Source organism: Triplophysa rosa, linkage group LG14, assembly GCF_024868665.1.
Source record: "Triplophysa rosa linkage group LG14, Trosa_1v2, whole genome shotgun sequence".
Lineage (NCBI taxonomy): Eukaryota > Metazoa > Chordata > Actinopteri > Cypriniformes > Nemacheilidae > Triplophysa > Triplophysa rosa.
The window spans coordinates 5,094,666-5,111,139 of NC_079903.1; the positions used below are offsets into that span (position 1 = coordinate 5,094,666).

General features: G+C 37.5%; 1 protein-coding gene across 1 annotated transcript; it reads right to left on the reverse strand.

Moving 5' to 3' along the window:
• Window positions 1-298: 298 nt before the first annotated feature.
• hephl1a (hephaestin-like 1a) lies at window positions 299-16,466 on the reverse strand. Its single transcript, XM_057351583.1, has 20 exons — window positions 16,064-16,466; window positions 15,179-15,423; window positions 13,397-13,609; window positions 10,818-11,009; window positions 8,254-8,508; window positions 7,896-8,070; window positions 6,836-6,987; window positions 6,552-6,683; window positions 6,186-6,391; window positions 5,935-6,085; window positions 5,638-5,850; window positions 5,277-5,487; window positions 5,032-5,171; window positions 4,537-4,665; window positions 3,537-3,643; window positions 2,793-3,018; window positions 2,575-2,714; window positions 2,263-2,422; window positions 1,431-1,466; window positions 299-1,324 (listed from the first exon to the last, which is right to left on the reverse strand). Exons 1-20 carry the CDS (start codon window positions 16,216-16,218, stop codon window positions 1,254-1,256), a joined length of 3,309 nt encoding a protein of 1,102 aa, XP_057207566.1. The 5' UTR covers window positions 16,219-16,466; the 3' UTR covers window positions 299-1,253.
• Window positions 16,467-16,474: the final 8 nt, after the last annotated feature.

Below are 16,474 nucleotides of genomic sequence, written 5' to 3' on the forward strand. Positions count from 1 at the left end.
GAACAAAATACAAAACATTTATAACCGAATCAAAATGTTAAACAAATATATTTAAGATTTAATCATGTATGTAAGTAATAAAATAAAATAAATGAAACCAGACGTTCCTCTGGACCAGTGTTGACATCTTGCGAAGTGGTCTATATAGTAGTTTAGATTAGTATTAGTGCTGTCAATCCAGTGAAACTTTGAATCAAATTGATAACTATTATTTACCTACGTGTTAATATTTACAGAGAACCCCCCAAAAATATGTTACATTATTGTTGCATACAAGCATCGAATAGACATTGCAGAGTTTGTCAAGGCATTTTTAATTGTTAATGAACATGTATTGTTTCAAAGCATTACTGATGATGTTTTATTCCAAAGTCACACTAGACCTTTTGTTCCATTGACTTCCATTCATATACAAAAAAATGCATCTCGCTGCGTTCCAAAGGTCAAGTCTGGTAAACTGAAACTGAGACACGTGATGACATGTCACCAACCAAAAATCAACACATCACAACAATTTGGCAATATAACATTAAAATAACAAAAACAACAACAGTGAAAAGACATCAAAATTCGATTAAAAAAAACAATGCCTTGGATGACATCATACGCAGGGGTTTGTGTTTAATTTTCACATTCTGAAATTTTAGTGTGACCTCAGAGTTATCTGTCCATCAGTCCTCAGGCATTATATGACATGTGCAAAGGCCAAGGTTTTGTTGCTATAAATCATATATATACAGTATATATATATATATTTATTACATTTACATTACATTTATGCATTTGGCAGACGCTTTTATCCAAAGCGACTTACATTGCATTGTATTATATTATTATATATATATATATACTATACACACACACACACACACACACACACACACAATGTGCTTGTAAATAATGGAAATTATGCACTATATAAAATATATATAACTTATATGTCATAAGGAGAAGGAATCTATGGCAGCAGACATGCCAGGCATTGCATAGTACATTCTTTGATCATTTGAATCTCAATGTAACAAATGATATGCTTCATTATTCACAGCAAGTTGAAGGAAATGTGAATTTTTGTGAAAATGTGTCTTTTTAGCAGAGATATACAGTGTATTTAGGCAGTACTTCCAGTCGCTATATTTGTAGTCACATTTCTTTTTTCCATAGTGCATTACTTAAAAATGTTTCATTCTTATTCTCATACCTATAGTAACAGTGAATATACTTGTTCTGATTTGGGCTGCATTTCATTTCTTCTAATATGTGACAAGATTTAGTAGGACCAATCCAAGAAAACCCAACATTAAAGTGGAGTGATGACTGATCGCTGAAAAGAAACAAGGAGATGTTGTATTAATGCTTCCGCAGTTTTCACACTGTACATTAATAGCAAACCAACAAAAACAATACAGTAAATAAAAATTAGTTTGTACCTGCTCCTCGACCTTGATCTTTTTCAGTATTGGACTCTTTTGACAGGAAAGAATATTAATATTTTATTTTTAGAAGACACTAATCATAACAATATATCGTCGCTGTCCTTCCGAAACCTTCAAATTGACAAAATATGGAAAAAACACGGTACTTTTAAAATGATTAAATACTGTGCTGTCAAAGCTGACAAGCACTTTTTAATACTTATAGTGGTTGGATTTTTGCAAAACCCAGTGACAAACATAAAAGGGTGACTAATAATAATGATTTACGGCAACAACAAAAAAAATCAAGAAATATGGAGGTTTCAGAACACAGCAGTGATATAATTGTATATGTAGTTAAATGTTTTGACATCAGTTCAGTTTAGTAAACAGTACAGACCAGTCGCAAAATTACTATTACTATTCTTCTTACAAAACAAATTTTCATTTCCACAGTTTAAGGTACCTTTCCACAGATTAATCACGATTAATCGCATCCAGAATAAAAGTCTGTGTTTACATAATGTATGTCTGTGTACTGTGCATATTAATTTAGTATTTATAAACACATACATGTACACAAACGTGTATATATTTAGAAAATCTTTAAATGTATTTATTTATATTTGCCAATCATTTAAATTATATGTAAATGTTTATTAATATTAACATTTTATTTTTTCTTAAATAAATGTGTCTGTTTTTATAAATACAAAATTAAAATGCACAGTACACAGACACATTATGTAAACCCAAACTTTTATTCTGGATGCGATTAATCGTTTGACAGCCCTAGTTTCCACATAAAAGCAGTTTATTAAAACATTTGTAAACGTCAAACCCTCACCTTTAGGATGAACAGTGAAAAGTGTCTCCATGCCAGAATGAATGTGGTCCGTCACGTGACAGTGCAGCAACCACTGCCCAGGGTTTCCTGGTATCATCTCTATGGTCTGAAATGTCCCCGGGAACAGATCATACACGTCAGCACGATGAGGACCATCCATCTGAGAGAGAGAGAATCATGTTTAAGAGACATCAGGAAATCAGCTAATACTAATAACCTGACATTGGAATAGTAATCCAATTTAAGTCCATGTTCAACATGTTATCTTGATCTTGAGTATTCAGTAGACCTGAAGTGTATGTGTTTGTGTACTTTGTAAATGAAGGTCTGTCCATGGAAGTGCACAGTGTGCATGTCCACTTCGTTTCCCAGTCCCAACAAATACCATTCAATTTTGTCTCCTTCTTTCATGTTTAGCCCGTGCAAATTCCCATAAAGCTTTCCGTTGATACCTGAGGAAGAGAGAGAGTTTTGAGTTCTTTTTAAACCTCATACTGAAGGTATTTTTGTGTTACACACTCAAGACTTACTGTGCATTTTGTTGCTCTCCATGAAACCCTCTTCATATTTGTTAAAGTCATCTGGCTCTGTCTCAAGATAAGTTTGTATGTTTTCATCCAGGTAGTGAGACTCATTTTCATTGAACACCATGAAGAGGAGGGCAAACTCCTTATCAACGTCCGTTCTTCGTCTGTTGGCGTTCAGGGTGTTTTTACGACACACGATCAGCGGACCAACCAAACCGCTCATCAAGTCCTAAAAAACAGATTTTGTTAAATGCTACAAAACTGATGATCTCATTTGAACTTTTATCAAAATATCCCAATGAAAGAAAGATTGGTTACATTCTTTTCTCTTACTGGGGTCATGGGGTGTGCTGGAGTCTGTCCCAACAAGATGGCCAGTCCATCAAGACACAAACACTTTTTTGTTCTCTCTAAATATCTTTCCTTTCCTGACATTGTCACGAACATGTGACTCTGTTCTCATTAGTGGGACACCTTACAGCAAAGTTGATCAAACTGGACAAAATGTTTCATCTGCAACCTGTCCTGTCGCATTATGAGTCTTTCTCAATACTGATCTCTCTGTGAGACCAAGCTACAGCGTATAACACATTGTAAACCTTCACATTATTTCACCTATTGTTACACACACTTCCAGTAGGAAAAAATACACGTATTAGGAAAAACATTTCATACGCTAGCTGTACGTAAAACACCTTGAAAGTGTGTTTTCAGACCGTGAAAGTATATTGTTTATGTGCACTGTACCTTAACAAAGTTGACAGATGAGTAGTACGCAAATGTGATACAGTTTGGATCGTTGGGACCCGGACCGGATTGTTCTGGAACGCTCCAGTTGTATGTTATCACATCACCTAAAACACACACACACACACGCACACGCACACGCACACGCACACGCACACGCACACACACACACACACACACACACACACAGAGAGATACGTATATACATCAGATGCAAACAAACATAAGATTTACAATATAAGATTTTCACTACTTTATACAAATGCAATTGACAAGAACACAAATCATAATGCTATCAGTCAAATTGATCATATTATCATGTAGTATTAACACAATATCAATGATCATGGTTATTAATATATCATGATTATTGTCAATAGTGATATATGTGACCCTGGACCACAAAACCAGTCATAAGGGTCAATTTTTACACTAGAGTAGTTACACTAAACTAGAGTGGGTAATTCTTAAAGAGCGGACAGCAGCGAGTGAAGTTTGTAGGCGTGTTTCCTGCCATTTTTGTTCATGATTTTGCTGCATCCACTCGCAAAAATAATGTTTTGATTTATTTACGGTACAAAATTTACTAAATACCTTCATGGAATATGATCATTACTTAATATCCTAAAGATTTTTGGCATAAAAGAAAAATCAATAATTTTGACCCATATAATGTATTTTTGGCTATTGCTACAAATGAAGAGTTTGGTACCAAAATGAGATAACTCCAATTAAAAAAAATATGTTTTTTAATTGTGCATTCCAATTAGTATCAATCAAACTGTAGTTGGTTTGTTTTGATTTAAGCCATAATAACTAAAAAAATACAGCTAACTAAAAACTTGATAACATAATAAAAAAACATTATTTAGTTATCTCATTATGGAACCAAATTCTTCAAATATACCCGTGCTACTTAAGACTGGTTTTGTGGTCCAGGGTCACATATTTCGACACTGCTGAACTCCACAAAATAAGACAAAATTGTGTATTGACAAACCTGGTTGAACATGATGCTTATGGGCTTCACTGGTCTTTACTCCATGGGCATGAAGAGAATATGGCTTGTTGGCTTTGTTTTTAAACACAACCTGAATTTTTTCACCAACCTCAGCTCTAAGGATGGGTCCTGCAACCAAATAAAGAGTTCCTATAGAATTACAAAGCTAAACCCAAAGCTATACCAATGGTGAATCCTTATTAAACAGTACTGAACAAATTTGTGTTTCTGTTTACACTTTCATATACACGATTCATGAAAAATGTCAATTATTAATCCTGATGTGCTTCAAAACCTGTATATGACTCATCTGTGGAACACAAAAGAAGATATTTTGAGAAACGTCTTAGTGGTTTTGTGTCAAACAATGAAAGTCAATGTAATTTACCAACGTCCCATAAAATATCTTCGTTTGTGTTAAGCAGAAGAAAGAAAATCATACAGGTTTGAAATGACAAGATGAAAGATTTTTCAGATTTTTTTTACACGTCATACCGATTATCCCTAAATGTTTCTCTTCGTCGCTTCTGTTTTTCCTTTCGGTGAACGTCCCGTCTGTATATTCGCGATACACCACCTTTTTATACTCAGCACCAATCCGATCACTTGATCTTTTCAAGAAAATATTTCCAGGGCTGACAAGAAAATGAAAGACGTTTAAAAAGCGGATTGGATAACGTGTGCATGAATGACACTTACAGTGTAAACAAGCATATGTGAGTGTAAACGTGTGTGTATACCTGTCCTCAAGTGTAGTAATGTGTTTTTCTAATTCCCACGAACGGTCTGGAGCGTAATTCCATATCTCTTCCTCTGCTGCTATGTAGTACTTTATATCAGATATATAACGTTCAGGTGCGGGGGTCTTTGGTGAGCAGGGCTTGACTGTGTAATGTTGCCGCATACCCGCAGCGTGGTGATCGGTTGTTAGACAGCTCAGCTCAAACATCCCTGAGGTATAAAGAGCAAAATTTTCTTATTATATTCTGCAATTAATATTCGATTCAATTGTAGGAATGTAACGCTTTTCCCAATACACATTTCAAAGCAGCGCCGAAAAATCGACATATGTCCGATAAAGCTTAAACAACTTTCACCCACCGTTATTGTTGGGTCTCATGTTAACCGTCACTGAGGAATGTGGGAAGAGATTGAGGGTGTCATGGTTTGTCCCATCCCGTTCGAACGTGTTGCCCTGGAAATAAACACCATGGATATCCACTTCTGTCCCCAGGCCAAGTGTGTGCCACATTACATGTTCACCAAGACACAAGTCCAAACCAAGAAGATTTCCGTACATGAAGCCATTCACCGCTGAAAACGAACACAAACATGCTCAAACGAATAAACAAACATTTGCATGAAAGAATTTACATGAAGAATGAATTTAACATATACCGTGCATCTTATTGCTCTCCTGAAACTCCTCATCATCCTGATCTGACTCACTGCTGCCAAACCTCTTGATGTTGTCTTCCAGATACCAGCTTTCATTTTCATCCATCACAGAGAACAGCAGGAAAAACTCGTGCTGAGTTTTGTCAGCATGCTTTAGACACACACATAACATGGGAAGACACAGAATAGAGATCAGATTTCTCTCATTCAAATGAATAAATTACATATGACTGTGTATGTGTGTTTCTCACCTGATGTCCGCTCTGATCCAAAACACCTTTTTTGCACACTTGTATTGGCCCGATCAGGCCGGAGTTTGTGTCACGAACGGGATCAACAGAAGAATAATACAGATATGAAATACATGGAGGATCACTGTCAGAGGGTCCTTCTGTTACTCTCCAATGATAGGTGAACCTCTTACCCGGAGCCACAGAGGCTCCACCTTTATGAATACCTGAAGAGGACACAAATACATTCATTAAGTCTATGCATGTACCATTAAAAAAAAAACATTCTCATTCTTTTCATCAAAACTTTCCTATAATGACAGCTAAAATGTGAAGTAGTCGAATCATCAACCCTTATTTTTAAGAACGTAGATGCAAATGACTTACCATCCTGGTACATAGCTCCCTCATAGGCTTTGTCATAATGCACACCATGTGGTTGGATGCTGTAGGGTCGTGTAGCTTTATTCAAGAAGGTTACAATGATGACATCACCAGTTTCGGCTTTGATGACAGGACCTAGGGTGAGAATACATATTCTAATGATACACCCTTCGACCGTGATTTATTCAGGATAAAGCACAGCCTCCCTCGTACCTTATTGCATACATAATATGAGCCTATGTTTTTCCTAGCTGATAAGCACTGTCCAAAAAGCATTTTGGTTTTACCTAGAATACCAAGATGCACATCTGAGCCCACAGCTGAGCCATTTCGTACTGTCTTAGTAGTAAATGTTTCATCGGTGTATCCAATGTATCGGGCTTTTAGGTATTTTCCACCCAGTTTACCACCGTCACGACTGAAGAATTCTGCAGAGTCACTAAAGGAAGGGAAAGATATTAAATCTTTGACAGCATTCAAAAACAAAATTAATTCAATTTCAATTGAATTCTTTAGCATTTTTTACAACGTGCAGCCTTACCGAAAAACATTTTTGCACAGGGGAAACATGAAGAGAAAACAGGAAAATTATACAAAAACAGAAAAACGATAAAAAGACACAAAAAGTATCACTATTATATTTGGTCAACAAAAAAAGATGAATGATGAAGAAAAAATTCGATAAGCTAGGATACAAAATTTGGGGTGAGGAGGTCATATTATAAGTCATATTTGGGTGGTTTCCGGGACAGGGTTTAGCTTAAGGGGGGGGGGGACAAGCTATTTCATGCATTCTGACTTTACACTGTTAAATGTGCTGACTTCTCATGCTTAACATGGCCAACTTGTCAAAAAACAAGTTGGACGTATGACATAGTATTTCTGTGCTCGATTCACTCCGCCAGGGTTCGTACAGGTTTCGGAAAGTTGTTTTCGAACATCCCGTTGTTGCGTGTGTTACCTTGCCTTCCAAAAAAAACATTACTGTGTGCATCTTGAGACAAAACAATGGCACTGATATATTTTAAGATATGTCACTGCAAGCTGTTTTTACTTTAGACAGATCTAACATTTATTTTAGACTGGGACTAGATTTAAGCCCTGTCTGGGAAAACGCCCCATTAAGTTGTTACATAGTATTACGTATAACAAAATATGTTACATAACAAACTGTAAAAACAATGTGTCTTTAAAATTGTAATTGAACTGTTGTATTCATGGACGATTTAAGAAAGTATATTTTTATCCTGAAACAAATGTCCCCCCATCTTTACGGATTCTTTCATCTTTGCGTAAAAACTTTCTTCCAAAAGCCTTAAAAACAAGTCTCCGAATTCAACATTTTACCTGTTTGGTTCAGTAAGTGATGTATTGTTCATAAAGTTCATCCCTGAAGGGGCATAGTTCCAATCCTTCTCCTCAACAGCAATGTAAAAATGCCTCTCATTTCCATGTCCAGGAGCTTCTGTTGGAGAGGCTGGAGATCCACATGACGAGACTTCATAGTAACCCTGCATACCAGCTGATCCGAACCATGAGCATCAAATAAAGACAAGAGAGAATAGTGACACTAAACTCAGAAAAAATGAACACTAAACCCTAAATCAACATAGTGCCTGTGTCTTATAGACAACAACACAAAAGGACCGTATACACTGATCAGACACATTTGTCTCTACACAAAGATGACAAATGCAACAGTTACCTCGTACGTGATCGTTGACTTGGCAATTTAACAACCATTTTCCTTTTGTCCTCGGGATCATTGTGGCGGTGACAAAAGTGCCAGGAAACAGACTGAGGACATCAGTGCGGTGCCCGCGATCCAGGAGGGTGTGCCCGTGGAAGTAGGCCGAATGAATGTCCACCTCGTTGCCAATGCCAAAGAGATGCCAAGACACAGGGCGTCCCACGCAAACTTTTGGTGCGGGCAGATTACCATAAACATAGCCGTTTATTGCTAACAGGACAGATAAAAACAAGTTGTGGTGAGTGATAAGAATATGACAGTTTTACTACTTTAGGGTTTGTAACTGGATACGTTAATGCGGACTTCAAGTGGAGTTGGAAACGTCGTAATTACGGCCAAGTGAAGTAGTGTTTACCAGTGTGAAAATTATAGATGATACACAAGTTGCTGAAAATCCTTTCCCTTTTTTGTCACATTTGTCATAGTTTTGTTGCTCCAGTGTTATTTTCTCACTTGAATGTGTAATAATGGATGTTAAACTGGACAAATAATGGTGATGATAATAATAATTTTGTTCAAAATTTACCGTTTGAAAACTGAAATAAATCACTGAACAAAATCATTTACATGGAATTTTAGACCACAGTGAAATTTCTGATATGAAAGTGAAAACTATAAAATGCTGAGGATGCTATTGTTGTGAAGTGTGTCGAGTACAGGAGATTACATTTCATTAGAGTGTGTCAAAGATCAGTTGTGTCCACAGATAACGGAATTTTACAGTCTTTGAAAAGCCTTGCAGCTGGTTTAAGTCAAAGCTTTGTGCAGTTACTTTGATAAAAAGCAGTTTTTACTGGATTTACAAACTGATTACAAAAGATCTACACAATGGGAGAGAGGTAAGGTGAAAGGTAGCTTGATAAAAAGCTTGTTGGCAAAAAAACTTTGGTCAATAAATAAGCTTGCATCATGACTTGTGCAGTTATATTTTTCTTTCATATACAGTATTCCTGACAGGGCTGTTCAACGATTAATCGCGATTAATCACATCCAGAATAAAGGTTTGTTTATAAAATATGTCTGTGCACGGTACATATTAATTTTGTATTTATACACATACACATACACTCAAAAAAAAAGATTTTTGCTGCTTGTCCTAACTTTTGGAAAATTTGGTCACAACATGTTTTTTTATGTTTAGTCATATAACTGAATGGGACAACATAAAGGAGTTGTGTTGTGTTCAGTGTTGGGTAAGTTACTCTGAAAAAGTAATTAATTACTAGTTACTAATTACATATTCAATAGTGTAATTAGATTACTGTACAAATTACTCTCTCCAAAAAGTATTTAGTTACTTATTACTAATTACTTTCTATATCCTACATCAACCGTGATTAGTTAAGTGATTGAAGGATAGACATGAAACGGCTCTTTTAATTCATTCAAATAAATAATATTAAACTACATAAAGTAGTATTATTAACTGACTAAAGTATTACAAATGTGACAACTATACATTAATGCAAGGATTTTAAAGTTAGAAAAGTTAGATGTCAATTCCACTATTGCACACACATATTACACAAAGTATTTCATTTAATTACATCAGAAGTAACTGTAATTAAATTACAGAAAAATAAGAGTAATCCCTTAATTTACTTTTTCAAGGGAAAAGTAATTAAATTACAGTAACTAATTACTTAGTAACTAGTTACACCCAACACAGGTTGTGTTAACATAAAACAGTTACAATTGGGCAGAGGACTTATATTTCCCAGCATGCTTTGCGTATAAGAGTTATTTTCTTAAATAAGTGTTATTTTATGCATTTTCAGTAAAAAGAAACACTTGTTAGTGTTTAATGTTTATTTATCTTTAAGGTTTTGAAGAGTTTGTCATATTTTTGAGTTTTGTGGTTACCATTGTTCAGAAAAGCGTTGCCTTTGGTTAGGTCGTGGGCGGTTAAAATCCTTTATTTGCATTTTTGTTGAGTTCTAGTAACTCAATATCTTCTTATTGAAGTTAAATGAAGTAATGTCTAATTGATGTTAAAAATGTATAATATAAAAAATGTTCTTGAGTGCTTTCATTAAATAATCTAATCAACAAATTTGTTTTTTTATATTGATTTTATGTAAAATATGCATGAATATGACATAAATTAATTTAATCAAGACTACTAAAAAACTTAAGTTCATGATTACAAAGAACCGTTTCAAACAAATTAGATTTTGTTGGAGAAATGTAATTCAATTTCGTATAAATGTTTTCCTTAATTAAATTAAGTTCGTCCAACAACTTTTTTTTGAGTGTATATGTATATATTTAAGAAATATAAAATTAATAAATGTTTACATATAACTTAAATTATATAGGCTATAAATATGAATATATATATTTACATTTATTTGATTATTTAAGCACAAAATAAATATGAACAGTGCACATACATATATAATGTAAAGACAAACATTGATTCTGGATGCGATTAATCCCTTATTCCTGATATAATTTCCAACTCCAAGTGCAAATTTTACTCTTACTGTAGTGAAATTTAGCTATAAACTGGGACTTACAGTGCATGAGGTTGGACTCTCTGAAATCCATATCCCCATTAGATATGAAGTCATTGGTTAGATCTGGGTCCGAGCAGAATCGTTCAACATTGTCTTTGAAGTACCAACTTAAATTCTCATCCACCACACTGAACATCAAAATAAAGTCGTCATCCACATCAGAGCGCTTATGGGTAGTAGAATCCAAAACACCTAAGAGAGAAAGAGAGGTGAAGATAATGATAAACAAAGAGTGAAAAGAGTAGTTATTAAAGGGAATTAACAACCATGGGAACAAGCAAGGCAAGAGAACAGAAACTGAATCAAAACAGAACAGAACAGAAAACAGGCAGAACCGTTACAGTTCGCCACTCCAGGAAGGCGCGTCCTTGTGTCAAAAAGTCCAACTGAGGAGGTAGGGGGCTCTGGAGGGGGACATGGAGCAGGAGAGGGGCAAAAACAAAAGTGTCCATGGGGGCGTTGAGGGTGGGAGGAGCCAAAGGGAAGTCTGGAGCCGGAGGAGCCTGATGTTGGGCCAGAGACCAGCCAGAATGACAGCCTACAGTAGAGTCGCCGGAGGGAGGAGCCATGGTGGAGATGGGAGAGCAGACAACACCAGGGGGCCGACTGATGGAGACGTTGATGGTGGAGGAGGGGCCCAGGGTGGGGAGGAGCAGACAAAGAGCCCGGGTGACAGCGAGGATCCGGAGGGCCAAGGCAGAACCAGTGGCTAAGACGACCGAGGCGGAGGCATGGATCCGGAAGACTGCGGCGGAGCCAGAGAGACCAAGGATGAAGGTGGAGCCGGAGGGAAGGAGGAGCTTGACAGAGCCATAGGGGTGGAGTGACGAGGCGTAGCTGGAGGATTGGAGTCCCGAGGCGGCGGATGGTCGACGACTGACCAAGGCAGAGCCGGAGGGACGAGGGAGCCTGGTGGAGCTGGTGGGATGACGGGCCACGGTGGAGATGAGGGAGGTAGGAGCCAAGGTGTAGCCGCTGAGTCGGAGGGCCGAGGTGGAGTCAGGGTCTCGGAGGCGGAGACATGGGATACTCCATCCCGAGGTAGCTGGAGATCCCAAAGCTCATCCGACTCAAGGGCGCTGGCATGCAGAGGGTGAGCTGAGGTGTCTCCAGATGCCAGCAGACCCAGGGCTGATGAACAGGCTGGCAGAGACAGAGGGCATGGGAGGCTGGGCGGGACCTTCCTTGAGGCTGAAGATTAGGTGCTGGCTGACGAAGAGCTGGGCAGGACCAGCGCGGAAGGGAGCAGCCAATAATCCTCTTCATTGGCCCAGTCCATTATGTGAGAGTCCAGAAGGAGCACACCCTCTGCGACGGGAGTGTGGGCGGGGCTTCCCTTCTAAGCCCTCGATCTCCACCAGCACTCCCACGGCGACGCATCTCACGCATCTCACGCACCTGGTCAGACGCGTCTCAAGGCTCAGGCTCCGGGCCAATGACGGGCTCAGTCGTGGGCTCAGGCTCTCCGTCTGCGGTGGGCTCTGGCTGACGCTCCGTGCAGCAAGGTGATGGCTGGTTTCGGGAGTGGGGATGGCGATGTCCTCGACAGAGCTGACGATGAATGGAGAGTCATTGTTCAACCTACAGTGATCGAGAGCATGTGCAAGGTCTGCTATTCTGTTACGGAATGCTGTGTAATTCAAACACACGGCAAAAGAGTGGAATTCAGAAGTCTTTTAATAAACCAACAGGGAGAAATCAAAAGACAACCAAACGAAACAATAGCAGACAATGAACTGAGAACATGGGGTTCAAGAGGACCATAATCAAGGGAAACAGAAACAGGTGTGGGGCAATTAACAAACAAGGCAAGAGAACAAAAACTGAATCAAAACAGGACAGGACAGAACAGAAAACAGGCAGAACTGTTACAAGAATGTTAGCCACTGAGATTTCGGGGACATCATTGACTGCCATAGTAGGAAAAATTCAAATGGTAGTCAAAGGTGCCCCAGAACTGTTTGCTTTCCTAAATCCTTCAAAATATCTAATTTTGTGTTTCACAGAACAAAAAATAATACAATATTATTTTCTACTATGGTAGTCAATGATGTCCCAGAACTCTCAGTTCCTAACATTCTTCCACATTCAACAAAACATCGGAATTTTTACAAATCTGGAACATATTGAGGGTGAGTAAATGGTGACTGAAACTATCCCTTTAAGCAAGTGTATGGAGAGAACTTTGGAGGGAGTTCATGTTTGTATATCCCGGTGGGGACCTAAACCTGAATGCACACCAACACATGGGGACTCGTGTCACCGTGGGGACCAAAATTGAGGTCCCCAGGGGCAAAAAAGCTAATAAATTGTACAGAACAATATTTTTTACAAATCTAAAAATGCAAAAAGTGTTCTATGATCTTTAGGTTTAGGGATAGGGTTAGGGATAGGGGATAGAATATACAGTTTGTACAGTATAAAAACATTACGCCTATGGACTGTCCCCACGGGGATAGTCAACCAAAGCCTGTGTGTGTGTGTGTGTGTGTGCGTGTGTGTGTGTGTGTGTGTGTGCATTAAAAAAAAGAAATGACTTCAACACATGAATTGTATATTGAAGGTTTCATGTCTGTTACCTTTCTTGCAGGTAAGCAGAGCTCCTATAAGTCCTGATGCGATGTCTTTTGGTGCATCACCATGGGAATGGTAAATCCAGGTGAGACAGCTGGCATCGGCTTCAGTGGGAGAATACTCTGGTTTGACTGTCCAGGTGTATGTGTAGCTTTTATTTGGAGGCACTGCATCATCACTCTTACTGCGGCCAGAGGTGCCATCTGGATAAAGCGCACCTAAATAAAAAGATAATAACTGTCCTTAACAAGTAGCACATAGAGAACTTGTCTAACTTGTCCCGTTTGGAGCATTCGTTGCGTGTTTTGCAAATATGGTCAGCCAAACATATTTCAGAGCATCTGTCCCAAAGCATAAAAATACAAACGTTTAGTGTGCGCCACTGACTTTAATGGCTCAGGGGAACAGAGCAATGTTCAATATGATGAAAAAATATATATGGACACCTGCAAAGAAAGTCACAATAAGCTTGTGCAGCTGTTTCAGTGCAAATGATCTGAGGAATGATCGCTGCAAGCAGAAACTCTGAAGTAAGCATGTGCACTCTGACTAATGATATGACAGTATACTCTAATATGATTTGCATTATCAAATATTTGTCCTTTTTCAAATGTTGAAAGCGAACCCAACCAATTGAAATTGCAAAATTGCAACAATTTAATACATGTTTCTGAGGAAATGAAAAAGGTCTGAAAACACCCTAAATCAATTCTAGGAGTCAACTGTAGCAAACTTTAAAAGACATAAGATTTCAAAGAGCACATATAATGGAAACAAGTTTGATGTACCATGCACACGTGAGGGCATAATAGGTATACATACAGCTTAAAAGAATCTGCAAAACAAAGTTAATAATGAATTAAAAGTAAAAGAATGTCATAAAAATGTTATTTTTTTATTACTGCATGAATAAAACGTCCCTGTTTAAACAGTAAAACACTACCTGGCGACAAAAGAAAAGATTTCAGAATAGAATATATTTCAACAATTAAAGTAACCATAAATAGACATGAATATTTTTATGTATTATTTTTATTACATTTTATTATTTGTGTTAAACTGCTCAGTAAGATGTGAATCAAACTCCATTTAACAGTAAAACAAAGTCCATTACCAACTGTGTCACCTGGTTATTAAACTTCTGCAGACGTACTATACATGCAGTTTTGTTTATTGCTCTGTTATTACTTCCATGAGACGTGAGGATAAGACACTTATAAAAGAGTAAATGTGCCTTATCAGAGGAAGCAAGGGAGGCTGAGACTCCTTGAAAAATATTCAAAATGATTAAAAGAAAAGCATCAAAAATAACATAATCCATGAATTATGACAACCTCATTCATGATTTTTTTTAACTCAGCAGTTTTCTTTTAAAAAAGGGAAATAAACATGTATTATGGATGTACAAAAAACATTAAGAGACAACATTCATTTGAAGATTTCTGTGAAATAAAATGCCCAAGCCAGAAGCAATAATACCCAACAAATGGATACGAGGTGACTCTGCATAAAATATAAAATAGTTGTTTTGATTTTCATGTTATGAGGAATATGAGCCGGTACGGATGTGACTTTTCTAAAAGCTACACTTACCTGACTATGGAAAAGTAATAAAAAACGAATAGCTTCCTCCTTTCAGTATTTGTTATTGTAAAGAACTGAAACTGATGATCTCATATCTATTATTGTTTCGTTTTATCTGATGATCTCAACTAAGCCTCCTTGGGAAATTCCCTCACATTCCACTGAAAGAGAAATAGATGAATTAAAGAGAAAGTACGTCTTACCCTCCGAATCCTTCTCATAAAACACTCCATGAGGATGGAGGGAATAAGGCCTGCTTGCAAAGTTCTTCAGATGGACCTCCATGACATCATCAACCTCAGCCCGTAAAATGGGTCCAAGGAAGCCAAGCCAGGCGGGTTTATGGATCTCTGTGGTATAAGAGTCATCTGTGTACTGTCTGTACACAGCTTTTCTGTAAACACTTCCTATTCGAGTAGGGCCCTTTAAGAGAAAAACAGATGCGTGTCTGTTGAAGAAAAATAGAAGAGAAAAAAGGAAATTCAATATTTGCCTATACAACAAAAACAACAGGAAACAATCACCAAGTACTTTACAGTGTTGTACAAAATGTCTAAGGCAATACATGTTTACCAAATTTTAACTTACCAAAATAATTCAAACCATTTCAACCATTTTTAATGCATTATAATTTACAACAATGTCTCATTAGTCGAGATCTAGTAAGTAATAATGACTTCAATCGGATTTAACTTAACAGTTTATGGCAACAATTTTTGCAATTAACTTACCAGAATAAATAGCCCTGTAACATTTAAAAATAACCCAAATGAATGAAAATATACACATAAAATAGCAAAGTATACATGAAGATAACTCAAACTGCAGTTGGTTTGTTTTGATTTAAGCCATAAAAACAAAACAAAACAAAACATACAGCTAACTATTACAATACAAACATGATAACATAATAAAAAACATAATATTTGAATCTCATTTTGGAAGCAAACTCTTCACATATAAATAAAAATACACTTGTGTATTGTGTAGGTGTGACGTAATACGATAATGTGACAGCGATCACTGCTGTGCTTAAACATTTTTGTCACTTAATACAAAAACAAACAAATTGTCATGAATAAACTTACTCGTCTTGTTCAATGCTTGTGTTTGTGATCAGATTGTGTTTGCTGGGTGAATAGTCCCAGTCTTCTTCTCTTATAGCGATGTAATATTTCCTACGCTTACAGTCGGCCTGCTGCAGAGCGAGCGCGGCCGTCACGAGAAGCCAAAGCACGTCCATCCCTTACAACCGCAATAAACCGGAGTTACGTGCTCGAGCCCGAGGAACAGACGCCGGCAAATAGGCTTAAAACGCCACTGTTACGATTTTCTCAACACTGACAGTGAAGTTGTTTATATGGAAGAGATCGACACAAACGACTGCTGTCTCTTCCCATTCAGAAAACTGAAAGTGAAAGTTTAGCGTAACTCCCATTTATCCAAGTACATCTCGCTGCGACCTGCGGTGGACGTCCAACCCATCCCACACCCAAGTG